Here is a 14,053-nt window from a genome sequence, read left to right on the forward strand (position 1 = left end):
ATCAACGTAGAAACCTATGTTTATCACTATAAAGAGCTATCCTTAGTGCCTAGGTAGGTTAGGTAACTAAACAAGAATCATAGCAAACCAACCCTTAGTATCCGAACACCTCGAAGTTCGTGGTATCTTTTGGTTGTAGTCATATAAGAAACAAAGCCAGATCTGGTTCTCATCACCCTGTTTTCCTTAAAAGATGTCGGTATGCTTGTTGTGACATAGGCCAACACGCCACTCCTTGCATTCTCCTGCTCCTTATACCCGCCACATTCCTAGACGCATCTTCAATCGGTCCTGCTGCGACTCCATCTTGTCTTGCATCTCCTTTAGGTTTGATACGCACTACGCCTCACCACTAGATACTGCAGCTATTGCTTGGAATCCAGCTAGGACATCTTTGTCGACATTGATGGTCCAATTTTCCTGGAAAGCTTGCTCTCCTCCACTTCTCTGTACTAGGTCGTTAAGTTTATCTTTCACAAAGGAGAGAGACTGGACTGTCTTTACTGGATCGGTCGAAAACAAAGCCCTCTCTCTCACGTCCTTCGCCGTGTCCCATTCGGTGGGCTCCAGCTTGTCAGTGATAACGAGCATATCATTGCCGATAGTAGGTGACTCAGCACTTAGGATCTGAACCATGACGCTGGTCCACATCGAAAAATAATCCTGGAGTTTGAGCAGAACAAGGTCTTGCATCGGTTGGTTAAGCTCAAGAAGTCGTGTCAGAGCTAGAAGGTTAAGTTTGTGCCGATTGTTATCAGCTATACTGTCAAACGAACCAAACCACTCGGCACTGAGCCAATTCCAAACTTGATCTAAGGGGCCAAGTGAGGCAAGCATCTCCACGAACATGGCTGGATCGATCACGGCAATTCGAGATAGGATCACGAAGTACTCTATCAAAATTTGAGAGCCCACACGACTTTGCTTCTTTTTAGGCCCAGATGTTTGATGGGCTTCAAAGGAGTCATGTATGCCTTCGAAGATTGTAGGTAAGAAGCCTACCCCCATCATATCCTGAACAATTACTTGTAGTCCGGACGTACCACCCAACTCATGAGACAATCGTATTAACGATTCGGTGTATCGTATGGTGATGCTCACTAGCTCACGGCTCCTCGCATTAAGCGAACTAGAGAGAGCAGCGAGAGTTGGTCGTCTATATCGATCTTCAAGAATGACCTCTGGTGAGAGTAAAACGTAACAGCCGAGAATGCTTGTGTATGTAAAAGCATAGTCATTCTGCTTCGAGAGCTCATTGATGGCAGTTTCAGCCAGACTGGTAAGCCCCGATGATAAGGGAGGCTGGCTTTGGTATAAGATATTAGACCACAGATCAAGCGCTTCTTCGATGAGATACAAATATAACTCTGTACCTGGTCTTGTAGCCTCGGATATAAGTGGTAAAATCATAGGTTGATATCTCTGAGATTCTGTTTTCATGGACATCACCACTGCTTGTATGATGGCCAAAACTGATTGCTTCATCATGAAACCCAGGGGACCCGCAGACTCCCAGATGCTGGGTATTGCATTCATTACCATATCACCGAAACTGGACACATGTGTTTCCATGCGCTGTATAAGACTCCGCGTTGACTCAAGTATCGCCAACTTGGTCTCATCAACCTCTGCTTCTTCTAATAGCCTGATAAGCCGCATAAGCACATCAGAGGCGTATGGGGAGAATAGGTGTCCTTCAAATCCTAACTCGTCAAAGATAATCTTAAATTGTCTCGCAGTAGTAATACGAACAACAATGTCGTTGCATGCATCTTCGGGGTTGAGGAAATGTCGGAATATTTCGTAAACAAGTGGGCGGGCTTCTGTTGATATTTTGACGGGCACCCATTGACTTAAAAGGATGGCAATCCTTCTTCTGATGACTCGGGCTAATGGACCTGCTTGCTGAGCATCGGCTACTATTGTCGTCTTCAGCATGTTTTCGAAATCAAACTCCTCGCTGACCAAAGGAGCAGCTAGTCCCATGGCAGTGTACACTGCTTCTTTAGTAACGATGTCCGTTTGTGGGTTTTGAACCGTACAGAAGTATGATATGAGGGGCTGTAGGAGTAGACGCTTGTAATGTGTGAGGAGATCTAAGAATAACTTCTCCGCGCAAGGCCTCACCTCCCATTCGTAGGCATTGCCTTCAGCTTCTTCTTGCTGCTCCCATTCCTGCGGGTCTTCATCCCACGCATCAAGATCCGCCTTACGAAATATGAAAAAGTGAGTGATTAAGACATTTGCTATTTGGGTGACGACTTCATCTTTGAGCAATTCGGCGCCTAGAAATTTGACTGCGTCTTGTTGCTCATTTATGTTATCCTTTGAATGATAACGGATTGTCTGCTGGGGAAAGTGGACTATCCTTACACACTGTCTTACCAGAAGCAGACCCTTCAATGCTAGTTTCTCCGAAAGGGGCCCTTCGACCTTAGCCTTGGGCTGACCTGATCCTGAGGTCTCTTGTCGTATTCCATCCGACTTATTGAACACTTCTGCAAATTTAGCGGTGAGGTCCCAATATGCACGGACAAGATCTAGAGAGTTTGGAAGAGAGGCAAAGCTTGCAGGGTGGGCTGTAGCCATCTCAATATGGAGCTTTGTGAATTGCATAAGGTGTTTCCCTAAGAGATCGGCATATCGTGCTATCTTTCGCGAATCACTGTTGACGAAGCTGAGAAACTGTGCAAACTGCACTTGAGAGAAGCTCCAGACTTGCTGGACGCTTTTGTCCTTGTGTGGGTACTCATAACCAACTATCAAGAGGCGGCGAAGACTTTTGATAGCATCAAGGCTATTTTCCATCGAGAGCAAAGCCTCATCACCATCTTCATTTTCACGACCGTTGGTTAAAAAAGCGATCCACTGACTAGTCCTATCATGATATATTTCACCAAGGATATATACGAGTTCTGGTGTGATGGACTGAAGCATGGTCTGAGACTTACGCAGACGTGCTGTTCCAAGTTCCTTCACTATTCGCAGAAGTATCATCAAAGCCCCCGAGAGCTCAACCTGATCGCCATCCTTAGTCGCTCTAAGGAGCTGGGTAAGGTCGTTTAAGGGAGTAGGCCAGGCTGTAGGAAAGTCGGTACGGACCACCTTTGCAATAACAAGCGCATTGTGTAAAGCAAGCTGTCTATCACCTTCACTAGTAGTTCCCCGGAAAAGCCTCTCTCGTATTACTTGTTTCGCAGCTGCCGGGATGGAGTTCTGAACACTCTGAAGCCGCCAGAATCGATCGACGCCGTTCTTAAGTTGAATAATTGCAAGAAACCTGACACTTTGGGGCGCATTCTTATCGAGGAAAATAGACTAGTTATTGGAACAAGTGTTGTTAGCGTTAAATAGTGGTGTGAGAATTGGAAATGGTATACCTGTAAAGTTGGGTAGTATTCTGGGTCGGATTCCCAGGCAGTGAGCTGCTGGCCAGCAGCCTGACGACGGTTATTATCATGGGATGTTGATGCAGTCTGGAGAGTACAGAGGAGTTCGTGGAAGTTTAGGGGCGTGGCCGCACCTGGAACTTCTATAGCGAAGTTCATTTTGATGGTATTATGATCTTTGCATATCGTGTGGTGTATATAGAGAGCGAAGGTAAGGTTAGTCTTCACGCTTCATGATGGTTATAATTGTTAGTGTATTGATTGTATGGAATAAAAGTGAAGTGGGATGAATTGTTAGTTGTTGGTGGGGTAATTTTTTTTAGACAGGGACAAGGAGAGAAGGTTCGAGGTAGGTACCCACTCCGTAAAAGAGCTATTGTGGGTACGAGGCAGGTACGATACGTATTAGGATTCACCGCCGGTAATCGCGTGGTGTAGAAGGCGCAGTGCATACATGTATACGTGACATGTGTTTAAGCATCAAAGTCCAACCTTAGATTATGTACATTGATGTAGGTAACCTTAGAAAGTTCGTATAACAATTACGTGCATGTATATAGAGGCATGTAGAAGATACTACCTTAGGTAACCTATTATACACTTTAATATAATATATAATACTTTTAATAAATTAACAAACAAAGCTATTAGTCATTGTTAATTAACTAACTAGGTAGATCTCTTAAAAATCATACCTATTTCCTTCAAGTAGTAGAGTAACAACTTGTAGGTTAGGTATCTAAGACTATACTAAAAATAGGGGCAAACGGCTTGCTGAAGGTATAACACGACCAACGCCGGCCTATGTGTCATTATAATTTGTCGTTAGTTTTGGGGAATATGGGAAACTTCGTAAAACCCTACACCTTACACCCTACACCTATTTCTCTGATCCTATAGTCTTTCCTGATCCCCACAGGATGCGTATATATTTAAGCCTTAACCCAACATATCCGTTTGGGTCGGGATGAGCCTCTCTCCCGGTCATAACCCCTAAGCCGTCATTTTTTCCATCACCAAATTTCCAAGTTCCGGTGCCATGCCATCTAATTAAAGATAGGCAGGAGAAAAGAAAAAACCACATATCGTCATCTCACCCTGATATAAGAGTAGGTATTATCATTTAGGCTTGATATATATCCGTAAGGCTAGGCCAGGTTTCATTTAAAGCCCAACCCTCAACTGGGTAAGGCTGGTGATATGGCTCAAACCCAAAGTTAGCAGCTAAAGGCGCCTCGCTCAAGAGGGCACTCGACACCGCAGCCCATGCTTCTGATTCTGTGATCCCCGGCCGCCAAGTCTGACTTATTCTCGGGGTTAGATATTCTTTCGCGACGGTCTTAACGTCATCTGCGATCTTTCTAGAAAGGGGCCACGTCTCTCCATGTGTTGTGAGTATTTGTACTAACATGTTAATTCGTTCTCGAAAGACGGGGGAGTCTAATCCGAGGAATACACATGCATCGAGGTAAGCTAAAGCCACCCGTAGTGTCCCTATCGCGAATACTGAGCGTAGACACTTCGTAGGAAAAGAATGCCGAAATAGATCGCAATAATGATTAGCGGCTTGGATGTCAATCGGATGAGGATTCCATCCGAAGCCTTTCACTATTTGCCCCTTACGATCGGGACCCTTGGCAGGGCCTAGTGGAAAATAATCTCGTATGTTGAGACCAGTTCTAGGGGAGGCTTGTCTGAGCCAAAGTCGGTTACTGAATTACTTAGACGTCAATAGATGGTCTATGGTAATCCACAATACTAACTAATACTTACACATGTGCTATGGCAACGCCGTGGTAGAGTATTACATCAACTACACCATCTGGATCGACCAAATTCATTTTCCACTTCGGAACACGCCGTAACCAATCGCATATTCGAGAGTCTGCACGATGGAATATCTCTGGCTTTTTGTCTTCTGGCGCTTCGTTATGTGGAAGGACTAAATCTGTCTGAATCTTACAGATATCAATGAGATAAGCCATTGAAGAAAAGTCGGATTGACCCAAGCTGACTCGCGACTCGTATTGCGATTGGGAGATAGGCTGAGGTATAATCTGGGGAACACGTTAGGCATGAATGACGATGTGTCTTTGACCTATGGGCTATGTTGGGTACGAGGCTTGGGTACGAGGCTGAAGCCCCAGCTCCCGGCAGTCGGCAGGCTTGGCGACAAGGAAAAGGAAGCACTCACCCCTGATTCATATTCCCATTCCTCACATGGCAAATCCACATCGGACTCCACATCTGTAATGGAGAGCGTAGAGCCGACATCGCATAGAGCTCGTTCGGAATCCTGGAAGGTCAAACACCACCATGTTCTTCGATAGCTCTCGGCAAGCACCGAATTAGATGCTGCGTCGGCAAATGTCTTATGGTTCATGCCAATATCGACGGCTATAGTGACAGCTCTGTTAGCCCAACCGGCATGGTGTTCGAATTTCATCATCCCGTAAGCAGCAATGCTCAGAATGAGTAGCCCCTGCACCGACTGCACCGTAAAAGGTAGCGACCCACATGCTGCGGAACAAGCGGCCTCTAATAAATCGTCGGAGGAGACTTGATTTGTGTAAAGCGATCCGCAGAAATTTAGGACCAAGAGCAAGAAGTGATAGGCGTCCGGGTCGGATTCGACGTGATTAAAGAAAAATCTTTTAGGGGGGAGACAAGGGTAGCTTGGATGAAAGTGACTGTAGAATAAGTCGAGTAATAACTCCTTTTCGGTTTGAGGCGAGGTGGACGCCTGTGATTGTGATTCTGAACTAACGGACCAACCGCTCGGTAACTCACGAGGGGACCGAACCGACGGGAGGCCTGAAGAAAAGTTTGATGTTGAGAAGAAGTTTCCTGCTGAAGTCGCTGGTGGTTTATCCGATATAAGACTTCTCTTTTTGGGGTCCCGGATGCCTCGTCTCGACTTTGCATAAAAACACGGCTTGTCTTCTTGTTGGCAGCGATTACAAGCCGGCAGCGTGGCATCGCATTTGACGTGTTTGCTTCGGCATTGAACACAGGCAAGAGATACGCGTATATTTGCCTTAGACCGATTGGCGGCCTTGGTCTCCGAGCCGTCGGGCGAAGAAACCGTGGACCCTTGCCGACTGAGGCTTCCGGCCCTCTCCTCATCCCGACTCATCACCATGAGAGCGTCGGGGTGGATTACTTAAGCAAGGAATTAGTGAAATTGTGTAAAGATCGTCGTTAAACTTGCCGATATAAGGTAAATGAATTATCGTTCGTGCCCGACGAGAGGGTTATGTTTTAAGAAATGCACCCAGAATGCACCATAAGCACGGTTGATGAACGGTAGGGTCGATGAGCGGACTTCTCATATATGAGCCGAAAGCAAGCCTCACATTTAGTTCTGACAAAACGATCATCAATGGCCGGGTTCAACGGGCGTTAAATGGGTCCAAATAGCACGTAGCAGCGGGTGATGTATGTACAAGGGTACGGGCGCGTGGTGAGGACCCCGAAGACAACCTGGCCCACGGCAACCCTTGGCCTTTGGGTTGCTGTCATCTGCAAGTTACTGTCAGCCCTGTACCCTAATCCTAATGTACGGAGCGCGGGATGGAAGGGGGAAATAATATTGATATGCCCGATAGAGTGGTAGTGTTGCACAACGGGGTCATTACCTACTAGTTTTTTCCCTGTTGGTCTTCTTCTTCCCCCCTGTCTTTTCCTAGGTACCTACTTATGCGATCGTGGCTTTGCTCCGTCCACTCCACGTCCATTCACGCCCTAGGTAAGATGTCTAGCGCGAATTGGGGGCGGTCTGCGCTTTCAAATCTGCAAGTTCGTTCCAAGTGTCAGGTGTAACAATGCAGCATAGCCATCATCGTCTTCTTTGGTCTTCTTTAACATGCAAGGCATATGTAAGTTTAATTGACTTTGAATAAGAAATATCACCAACATAAAATCCTATCCACCGAAAATTACTGGAACCATAGACTACCATGGACGCCAATTGGAAATCAACAAACCCAAACTTTTACCCTTCTTGGTATGGTGTATTCCTTATTTTGGCCAATAGGATATAACCAGGGTTTTCGTGATAGACCCGGGTAATAGTCGCGTTGTTGTTGGTTTTATTACTTTAGGTGTGTGCTGAAGATGCTTGAGGATGCTTGAGGATGTGGCTATTACATACATACATAGTATCTTAAACTTCCCCCCCTGACTGCGTGGCTTGCTCGAGGGTCCGGGCTCTTGAAACACTGGGTCTTCAAACCCCGCGATACAGATGTAGGAACTTATGTACCAACCTACCTCATACATGCATCGTAGGAATCAAAGTAACGTCAACTTACATAGTAGACTAGATTAGATCAGGAGGCTCCGCCGTTGAATGAGCCTCCACCGACCGGTACATAGAGCTCACCATATTTATTAATGTAAGGCTACGTTATCTCGCAGGCTTTGAGCCTCTATAGTTTAGATGTGGAGTTGTCGAATTATGTCCGCATTTGTAACTCCGGCTTCATGCTTAGGAGATACCTGAGATAGTTGATTGCTCTATAAGCATTGTGAAGGAATCCCGCGGCTAAGTCTGTGCCGTGAACATACCTTCAGCTTCAGCTTGGTCGGCGAGCTGTTCCTACCTATATAGTTCTATTGCATGGCGATTATTACATCCTTTTAAATGTTATAGATTGTGAGGCCTTCAAGCTATCAATTGAGATGCTATGATTGGGCGTTCATTTACAAGCTACATGTACCAATAAGAAGAGCCAATGAGCGAATTATACATTTACATAGTATATTTAGTAAGTCTTATATCTATCCTAAGATCTTACCCTAATAACTACTTAACAGAGATACATTTTAAATTGAATTATCAGCTATCTTCAATACCGACTTGCTTACATAGCTGGACATAGCTGGAGCCAATAAAATATACGGAAAGGGGTTCCGGTCTACTACCAAAGTAAATATTGATGGGATACGTTTAGATACCCGCGGATATCTCGCACCTGGTACACAAATGGAATAGGAGAACAAAGATAGTTGAGTTATGCATATTTAATAATTAATGCGTTATGTGCTGCGCATTATGCATAATATGCCATTATGTAAGCCGGCATATGCCAGTCGGTAGTACCGAGGGTCAAAGCCCAAATGCAAGCCAAGCTTAATCAAAGCCAATTCGCGCTGTTCCTAACCTCGGCGTACCCCGAAAGTTTACGCTAAAGCATTTACGCTAAAGCAACCCACAACGTCACTACCGCTACCGCTACCGTTAACTGTTCCCCAGAATCGTTTTAATCTTCCCACCATTCTCTAAGCCTCATTAAACGTTACAGATAGTAACGAAGCCACGGAGATCACGACAACAATAACAACACATACATACATACATGCGTTTCGAAGTCATGCCATGAATGACGACATCGCCATCAATTGAGATTGTTGAATTGTGAGTATCGTATTACCATGTGGCTGCTCAGATGAGCTCTACCAATTTCGCCCAAGCCCAGCAGCGGTTGGCTGCGCGTCGACAGGCTCGCGAACGAGAAGCTCAAGCTCGACTCGACGCTACCCGCCAAGCATCGCGAGCCTGGACTGAAGTGACGCGTTTACCATATCCCTTGAATCGACTTGGAACTTCATCGTTATCGGTATGGGAAGTAATCTCGTCACGCGAAGGCACGAGACCTGCCTTTCGAGTCGGCCAAGTCGATGCTGAATTATTAGACGAAGACCTCGTAACTCAACTACGCGATCAGGTTGGTGAAGCGCTCAAATACTTTGGAGGTACCTTAAAGGATGACTGGTCAGCTGAGATTCTGCTTGTGCTTCGTACGATACTTTTCAAACTTACGGTCTGGGATCATGATGCGACCTATGGTGCGGCTCTACAAAACCTCAAATATACCGACGCGAGACGCGATGGGTTGGTCTTAACTCCTCCTAGTAAATGGCAGAAGAGCCTCTATGGTCTTATTACTGTAGGAGGGAAATATAGTTGGACAAAATGGGAGAATTGGCTACTGGACCGAGACAATGGATATGATCAACCCTCGCCGATGGTACGGAGGCTTGGCAAACTCACGTCACAGATCACTACTCTCCACTCGGTAGCTGCCTTCGCCTCCTTCCTCGCCTTCCTCTTGCATGGGAGGTACCGAACAATACTAGACAGGGTATTAAGAATGCGGCTAGCTCCACCCACCAGTCAAGTTAGTCGTGAAGTTTCTTTCGAGTACCTCAACCGACAACTAGTATGGCACGCATTTACCGAGTTCTTACTCTTCGTCCTACCCTTAGTAGGGATTAATAGATGGCGTAGGTGGCTTGGTCGCACATGGAGGAAGACCAAAGAGATCATCAATGTCAGCAAGGAGGGTGATGTCAACGAGAAGCGAGGCGACTTTGCGTTTCTACCCGAGCGGACATGTGCTATTTGCTACCAGGATCAAAACTCGGCTGTCTCAGAGACCGAAGTTTTGGCCGCGGCCGCCTCAAGTGGAGTTGTAGGCTCGACGCAGACGGATATCACGAATCCATATGAGACGATCCCATGTGGTTGCATATATTGCTTTGTATGCATTGCAACCAGGTTGGAGCGTGAGGAGGGCGAAGGCTGGACTTGTTTACGGTGTGGCGATCTGGTAAAGGAGTGCAAACCATGGAACGGTGATGTTCTAGAAGAACAACCGAAGTCATCGGCACCAGCCACGAAACACGTGGGGTTTATCGATGACGAGAAATCCGGTCCCGATCCCTCAGATGATAATGATGACACCATTCATGAATTTCAACAGCCAACACGAGAGGAACAGCTCGAGTCAGCGGCATCGGATTCTCCTGAAGATAATGACTCGGAAGTATACGAAGAAGAAGAGGCCGGGGTGGAGGAAGGGTTCGACGACTAATCATCGATTTCGGTGGCACATGGAACCTCTGTACAACACAATCCTACCAGACTAGAAGAGCCTACGGTTCAAGCAGTAGGTCGTTAACCGCCCCCAAGCACACAACAATGAGCGCTGGTTAAGACACGAAACCCGTATCCTTTCGCCTGGAACTTCATCTTTTACATGAATGATTGTCTATCATCATCGCGTTTCTTATTTAGAAGTCGGAGGTGAGATAGCCTATTTAGCCATACGCCCAGGGGTCCGGCTCGATAAGGCTACAAAACAAGTGGAGAAAGTCGGGAGGCGTATGCAATTCCAAATCACCGGTTGAAGATCTCACATCCCATATCGACGGGCTCAGCATACGCAGCATCTGTTACACAATAGCACAATCTCATCAGCATCTGTCTATGGAGCCCCACTCAGCCTTACGATCCCACCTACTGACCCAAGGTGTATCGACTCCTTGGCGATTCATGTTATTTTTGTTCTCGGAAGATACTAAACCCCCCTAATCCACCTTAATATCTGGCAGGTCTAGGCGGAGGTTGCTTGCTTACGTGTGTGGCGTCCTACTGTTATGCCTCCTTTCGTCTGAGGCAAGCCTATTTAGACGACATCAGGGTTGTAATGAGCTATTACATAATTACATACCTATAATTTTTCTACCAATCATTGTTCATATCATATTCCGCTTTCGTCGCTGACCTACGTGAAGAGCTTTTTTTAATCTAATTAGGGATAGGTATGATCTCGTATCTAAAGTACATCATTTATTAGTCTAGTATGCACAGATTATGGCGTCTCAGATTTCGCCTAAGCACCGGTCGTAATCCCGCGGAAGCTTATCCTTCGTGATCACTCCACAGATGACAGGGCGTAAGCACCATGATTTTCTTGAGTTCGTCACCCCACGGGTAAGTAAGATTAGGAGATCGGTTTAACAATAGCCCATAGTTAGGAAAGCACCTAAGTCAGCGGTGACAAGTCTTTGCGTGCCATTCCTTCGGGTCACGCTCGGGGTGGCGTTGTTAAAAACCACCGCTATTTGCTAAAGAATCGAATTTGAGATATCGAGAGACATGTGCTGTCAATCTCAAGCTTATGTGGCTCTTCTGCTGACCTACATTATGACTTAACCAATGGATATTCATATAACTATCATGATCTTGACTATATCTGTAACCCTTGAGCTTAGTAGAGACGCTATTCTCATTGGCGTTCCTGTTAGTTTCGATCATGTTGTGCTAGGTTACACAAGGACATATTGTTATGGAATATTTTCTACTATAACAAGGCTCGTGTAACATATTAACTACTCATATAGCTTATCTAGGATTTGTAATACTTTAGTTATGATTGCTTTCCCGTAGGCAGATGTGGTCATCAGCCAGGTTAACCAATGATAACTACTTCTTCTAAACAATAAACCCACGTTGATATAAGGCTTCCGTCAATCGATGACCAGCAGAAGACAGTTTGTGTAACCAACGTCGTGAAGAACAGTAGTGGCGCGGCGCCAATTCGGCCTTAAGTCAATGTTATATTCAGCAGTCGATGACTTGGAGGTCATATTATAGAAGGCATACGACGATTTCCTTACTCTAATTGACAAGTCTCACGAGGTCCACTGGCCCGAGATGAAAAGCTCTATTGAGCTAATAATATTATCATCGAGACTGTGACATTTTATCACTCTTTTTACAATAAACCCCCCACTATAAAATATAGTTGCTAATTACATGTAGTTATAGCTTATAGTTATCTACCTATAGCTTATACCAATGGCGTTTCTGAGTTAAGCCGCGGTTATAGAATAATCGCCCCCAAATAATACATTTCAAGACATTAATATGAATTTACTACAAACTCTTATCTCACTTCTCCTTCACCGAAGGCCTCCAATGACTTTCCTATACACTCTTACTTAACTTCGCGAGTATAATATTATGCATGGTGACATTAACAACGGGTAGTGTCCTATCACACACTTTATGCCTATTCTACCATTCTACCATAGTATATACTGACATCTTGGCTTATCGTTATATGTAGGTATGTAGTCCAAACCACAGCCACCGATTAAGTAAGTCAAAAGTAAAGTAGCAACGACGTAATCTCCGCCCATACATATATACATACATACATACATAAAAAGCTACCTTACCTTACCTTGCCCTGCGCTATCAAAAATTTGGAGTTGCCTAGATCATCATATTACATCAACCCAAAGTAAGACCGGAGCATAACATGCCTCATCCCGGAGAAACAGAAACAGGCAAAGAAGCCATCGTCAAGCTCATATGCACCTAGGTACCTATGTAAGACAACAAAAAAAAAAAATACTACCTATTTAAGCCTACACGTATTAGTTCAAATGGTAATTCCGTCAAGATACGTACCTATATAGATATCCAGCGGCCGCTACAGATAAGGAAGGCAGAAAAGCGACTTGCAGGCTACCTGATTCGCGAAAATAGAAACAAAAGAAGAAAGTTAAAAGTTAAAAAAAGGAATTAGGAATACATGTAGTTACATCAATCATATCAATCTCCAAGACGGGCCCCACAAGAGCTTCTTATTCGCAGGGACAGGGATCCATTCTTTTTTTTTTTTTCTTTCTTTCTTATTTAATCGCATACATGCATGCAATGTATATAATTGTAATTGTAAATTGTACGTACCTACGTAGCGTCATCGTCACGCGCTCCCTTCCTTGCAGCAACCAACATTGAATCCACATGCACGAAGTTGCACTCGCTCCTCTTCCTCCTCTTCCTATTATCTGTCTCTCTCTTTTCCCCTTCCGCTCCGGAGCCTGTTTTACATATCTTAGGTACGGTTAGGTTAGGTACGTAACCTAGTATGTAGTATGGTATGCTATGGTATGCTATGTAATGTAAGCTCCGTTACATAACATCCTGCGCCGTCCATCTACCTACCTAGGTATCTAGCATTAAGCCCACCTCCCCCTCCCCTCTCCAAGGTACACCCTTGCTTCTCTCCCTTCCGCCGCTCGCTTCTACACGTGCTGGGGGTGCAACACATACTTACCCTACATACGGGTTCCTTGTGGCCGTAAGGATAGGTAGGGAAAAGCAGAGCCTGCGGTAGTGGTAGTAAAAGTAAGGCACATACCTACCTAAGGTAACCAACCACGCACGCAGCGGACGCATAATCCGGCCTGCAGCGTGCCGAGATCACGAGTCCCGAGAAACGACCATCTCGCCTCCATTACCTACCTACATACAGTAGTGTAATAGCGAGCTCTCCTACCTAAAGACTTCACAAACTCGCCTTGGCTCACATAATCAAGATCTGACCTTCATCAAAGCGAACAAAAGAGCGGCCCGCCTCATCGCCCACCTCTCTCCGGACTTTCCGCCTTATCAACGACCTTTGTGCCAGCTCACCACAGCCCACCCGCTCTTTCACCTCCCGTCCAGACATAATCCTGAACCCGCCATGTGCGCCGCCTCCCCTCGAACTCCAACTCCAACTCCAATCCTGATTCCAAAGCCGCCGACGCCAGCGTAATCCACACCGCAAGTAAGAGCGAGAGGGAGCGAGTGAAACTAAACAAAACTATAAAAATAAAAATAAAAATAAAAACGCCACAAAGATAAAGGGGGACCGGGTAGTGGTAGCAGTGGTAAGAGATAGCGAGAAAGGGTTAGGAGGAGGAGGGGTACGACGTAAAGTAAGACGAGGGGGAAACAAAGAACGAAAGGGGGATACACGGCCCGGAATAGCACTCTCCTAAGCCCAAGCAGGGCTAGCCCATAGTCCAGGTCGACACAA

General features: G+C 45.6%; 3 protein-coding genes across 3 annotated transcripts; 1 reads left to right on the forward strand and 2 right to left on the reverse strand.

The window, feature by feature from the left end:
* Positions 1-339: 339 nt before the first annotated feature.
* On the reverse strand, positions 340-3,548 carry GL218_06289 (uncharacterized protein; the record flags this gene model as incomplete). The annotated part of the gene is made up of 2 exons (XM_033582996.1): positions 340-3,318; positions 3,381-3,548. 2 exons carry the CDS (start codon positions 3,546-3,548, stop codon positions 340-342), a joined length of 3,147 nt encoding a protein of 1,048 aa, XP_033433943.1.
* Positions 3,549-5,487: 1,939 nt separating this feature from the next.
* On the reverse strand, positions 5,488-6,531 carry GL218_06290 (C6 transcription factor; the record flags this gene model as incomplete). Its single annotated transcript, XM_033582997.1, has 1 exon — positions 5,488-6,531. One exon carries the CDS (start codon positions 6,529-6,531, stop codon positions 5,488-5,490), a length of 1,044 nt encoding a protein of 347 aa, XP_033434168.1.
* A 2,308-nt stretch (positions 6,532-8,839) lies between these two features.
* On the forward strand, positions 8,840-10,267 carry GL218_06291 (Peroxisomal biogenesis factor 2; the record flags this gene model as incomplete). Its single annotated transcript, XM_033582998.1, has 1 exon — positions 8,840-10,267. The coding sequence occupies one exon, from the start codon at positions 8,840-8,842 to the stop codon at positions 10,265-10,267; it is 1,428 nt and encodes a 475-aa protein (XP_033434167.1).
* Positions 10,268-14,053: the final 3,786 nt, after the last annotated feature.

This window comes from Daldinia childiae, assembly GCF_008694065.1.
Source record: "Daldinia childiae strain JS-1345 chromosome Unknown Scaffold6, whole genome shotgun sequence".
NCBI lineage: Eukaryota > Fungi > Ascomycota > Sordariomycetes > Xylariales > Hypoxylaceae > Daldinia > Daldinia childiae.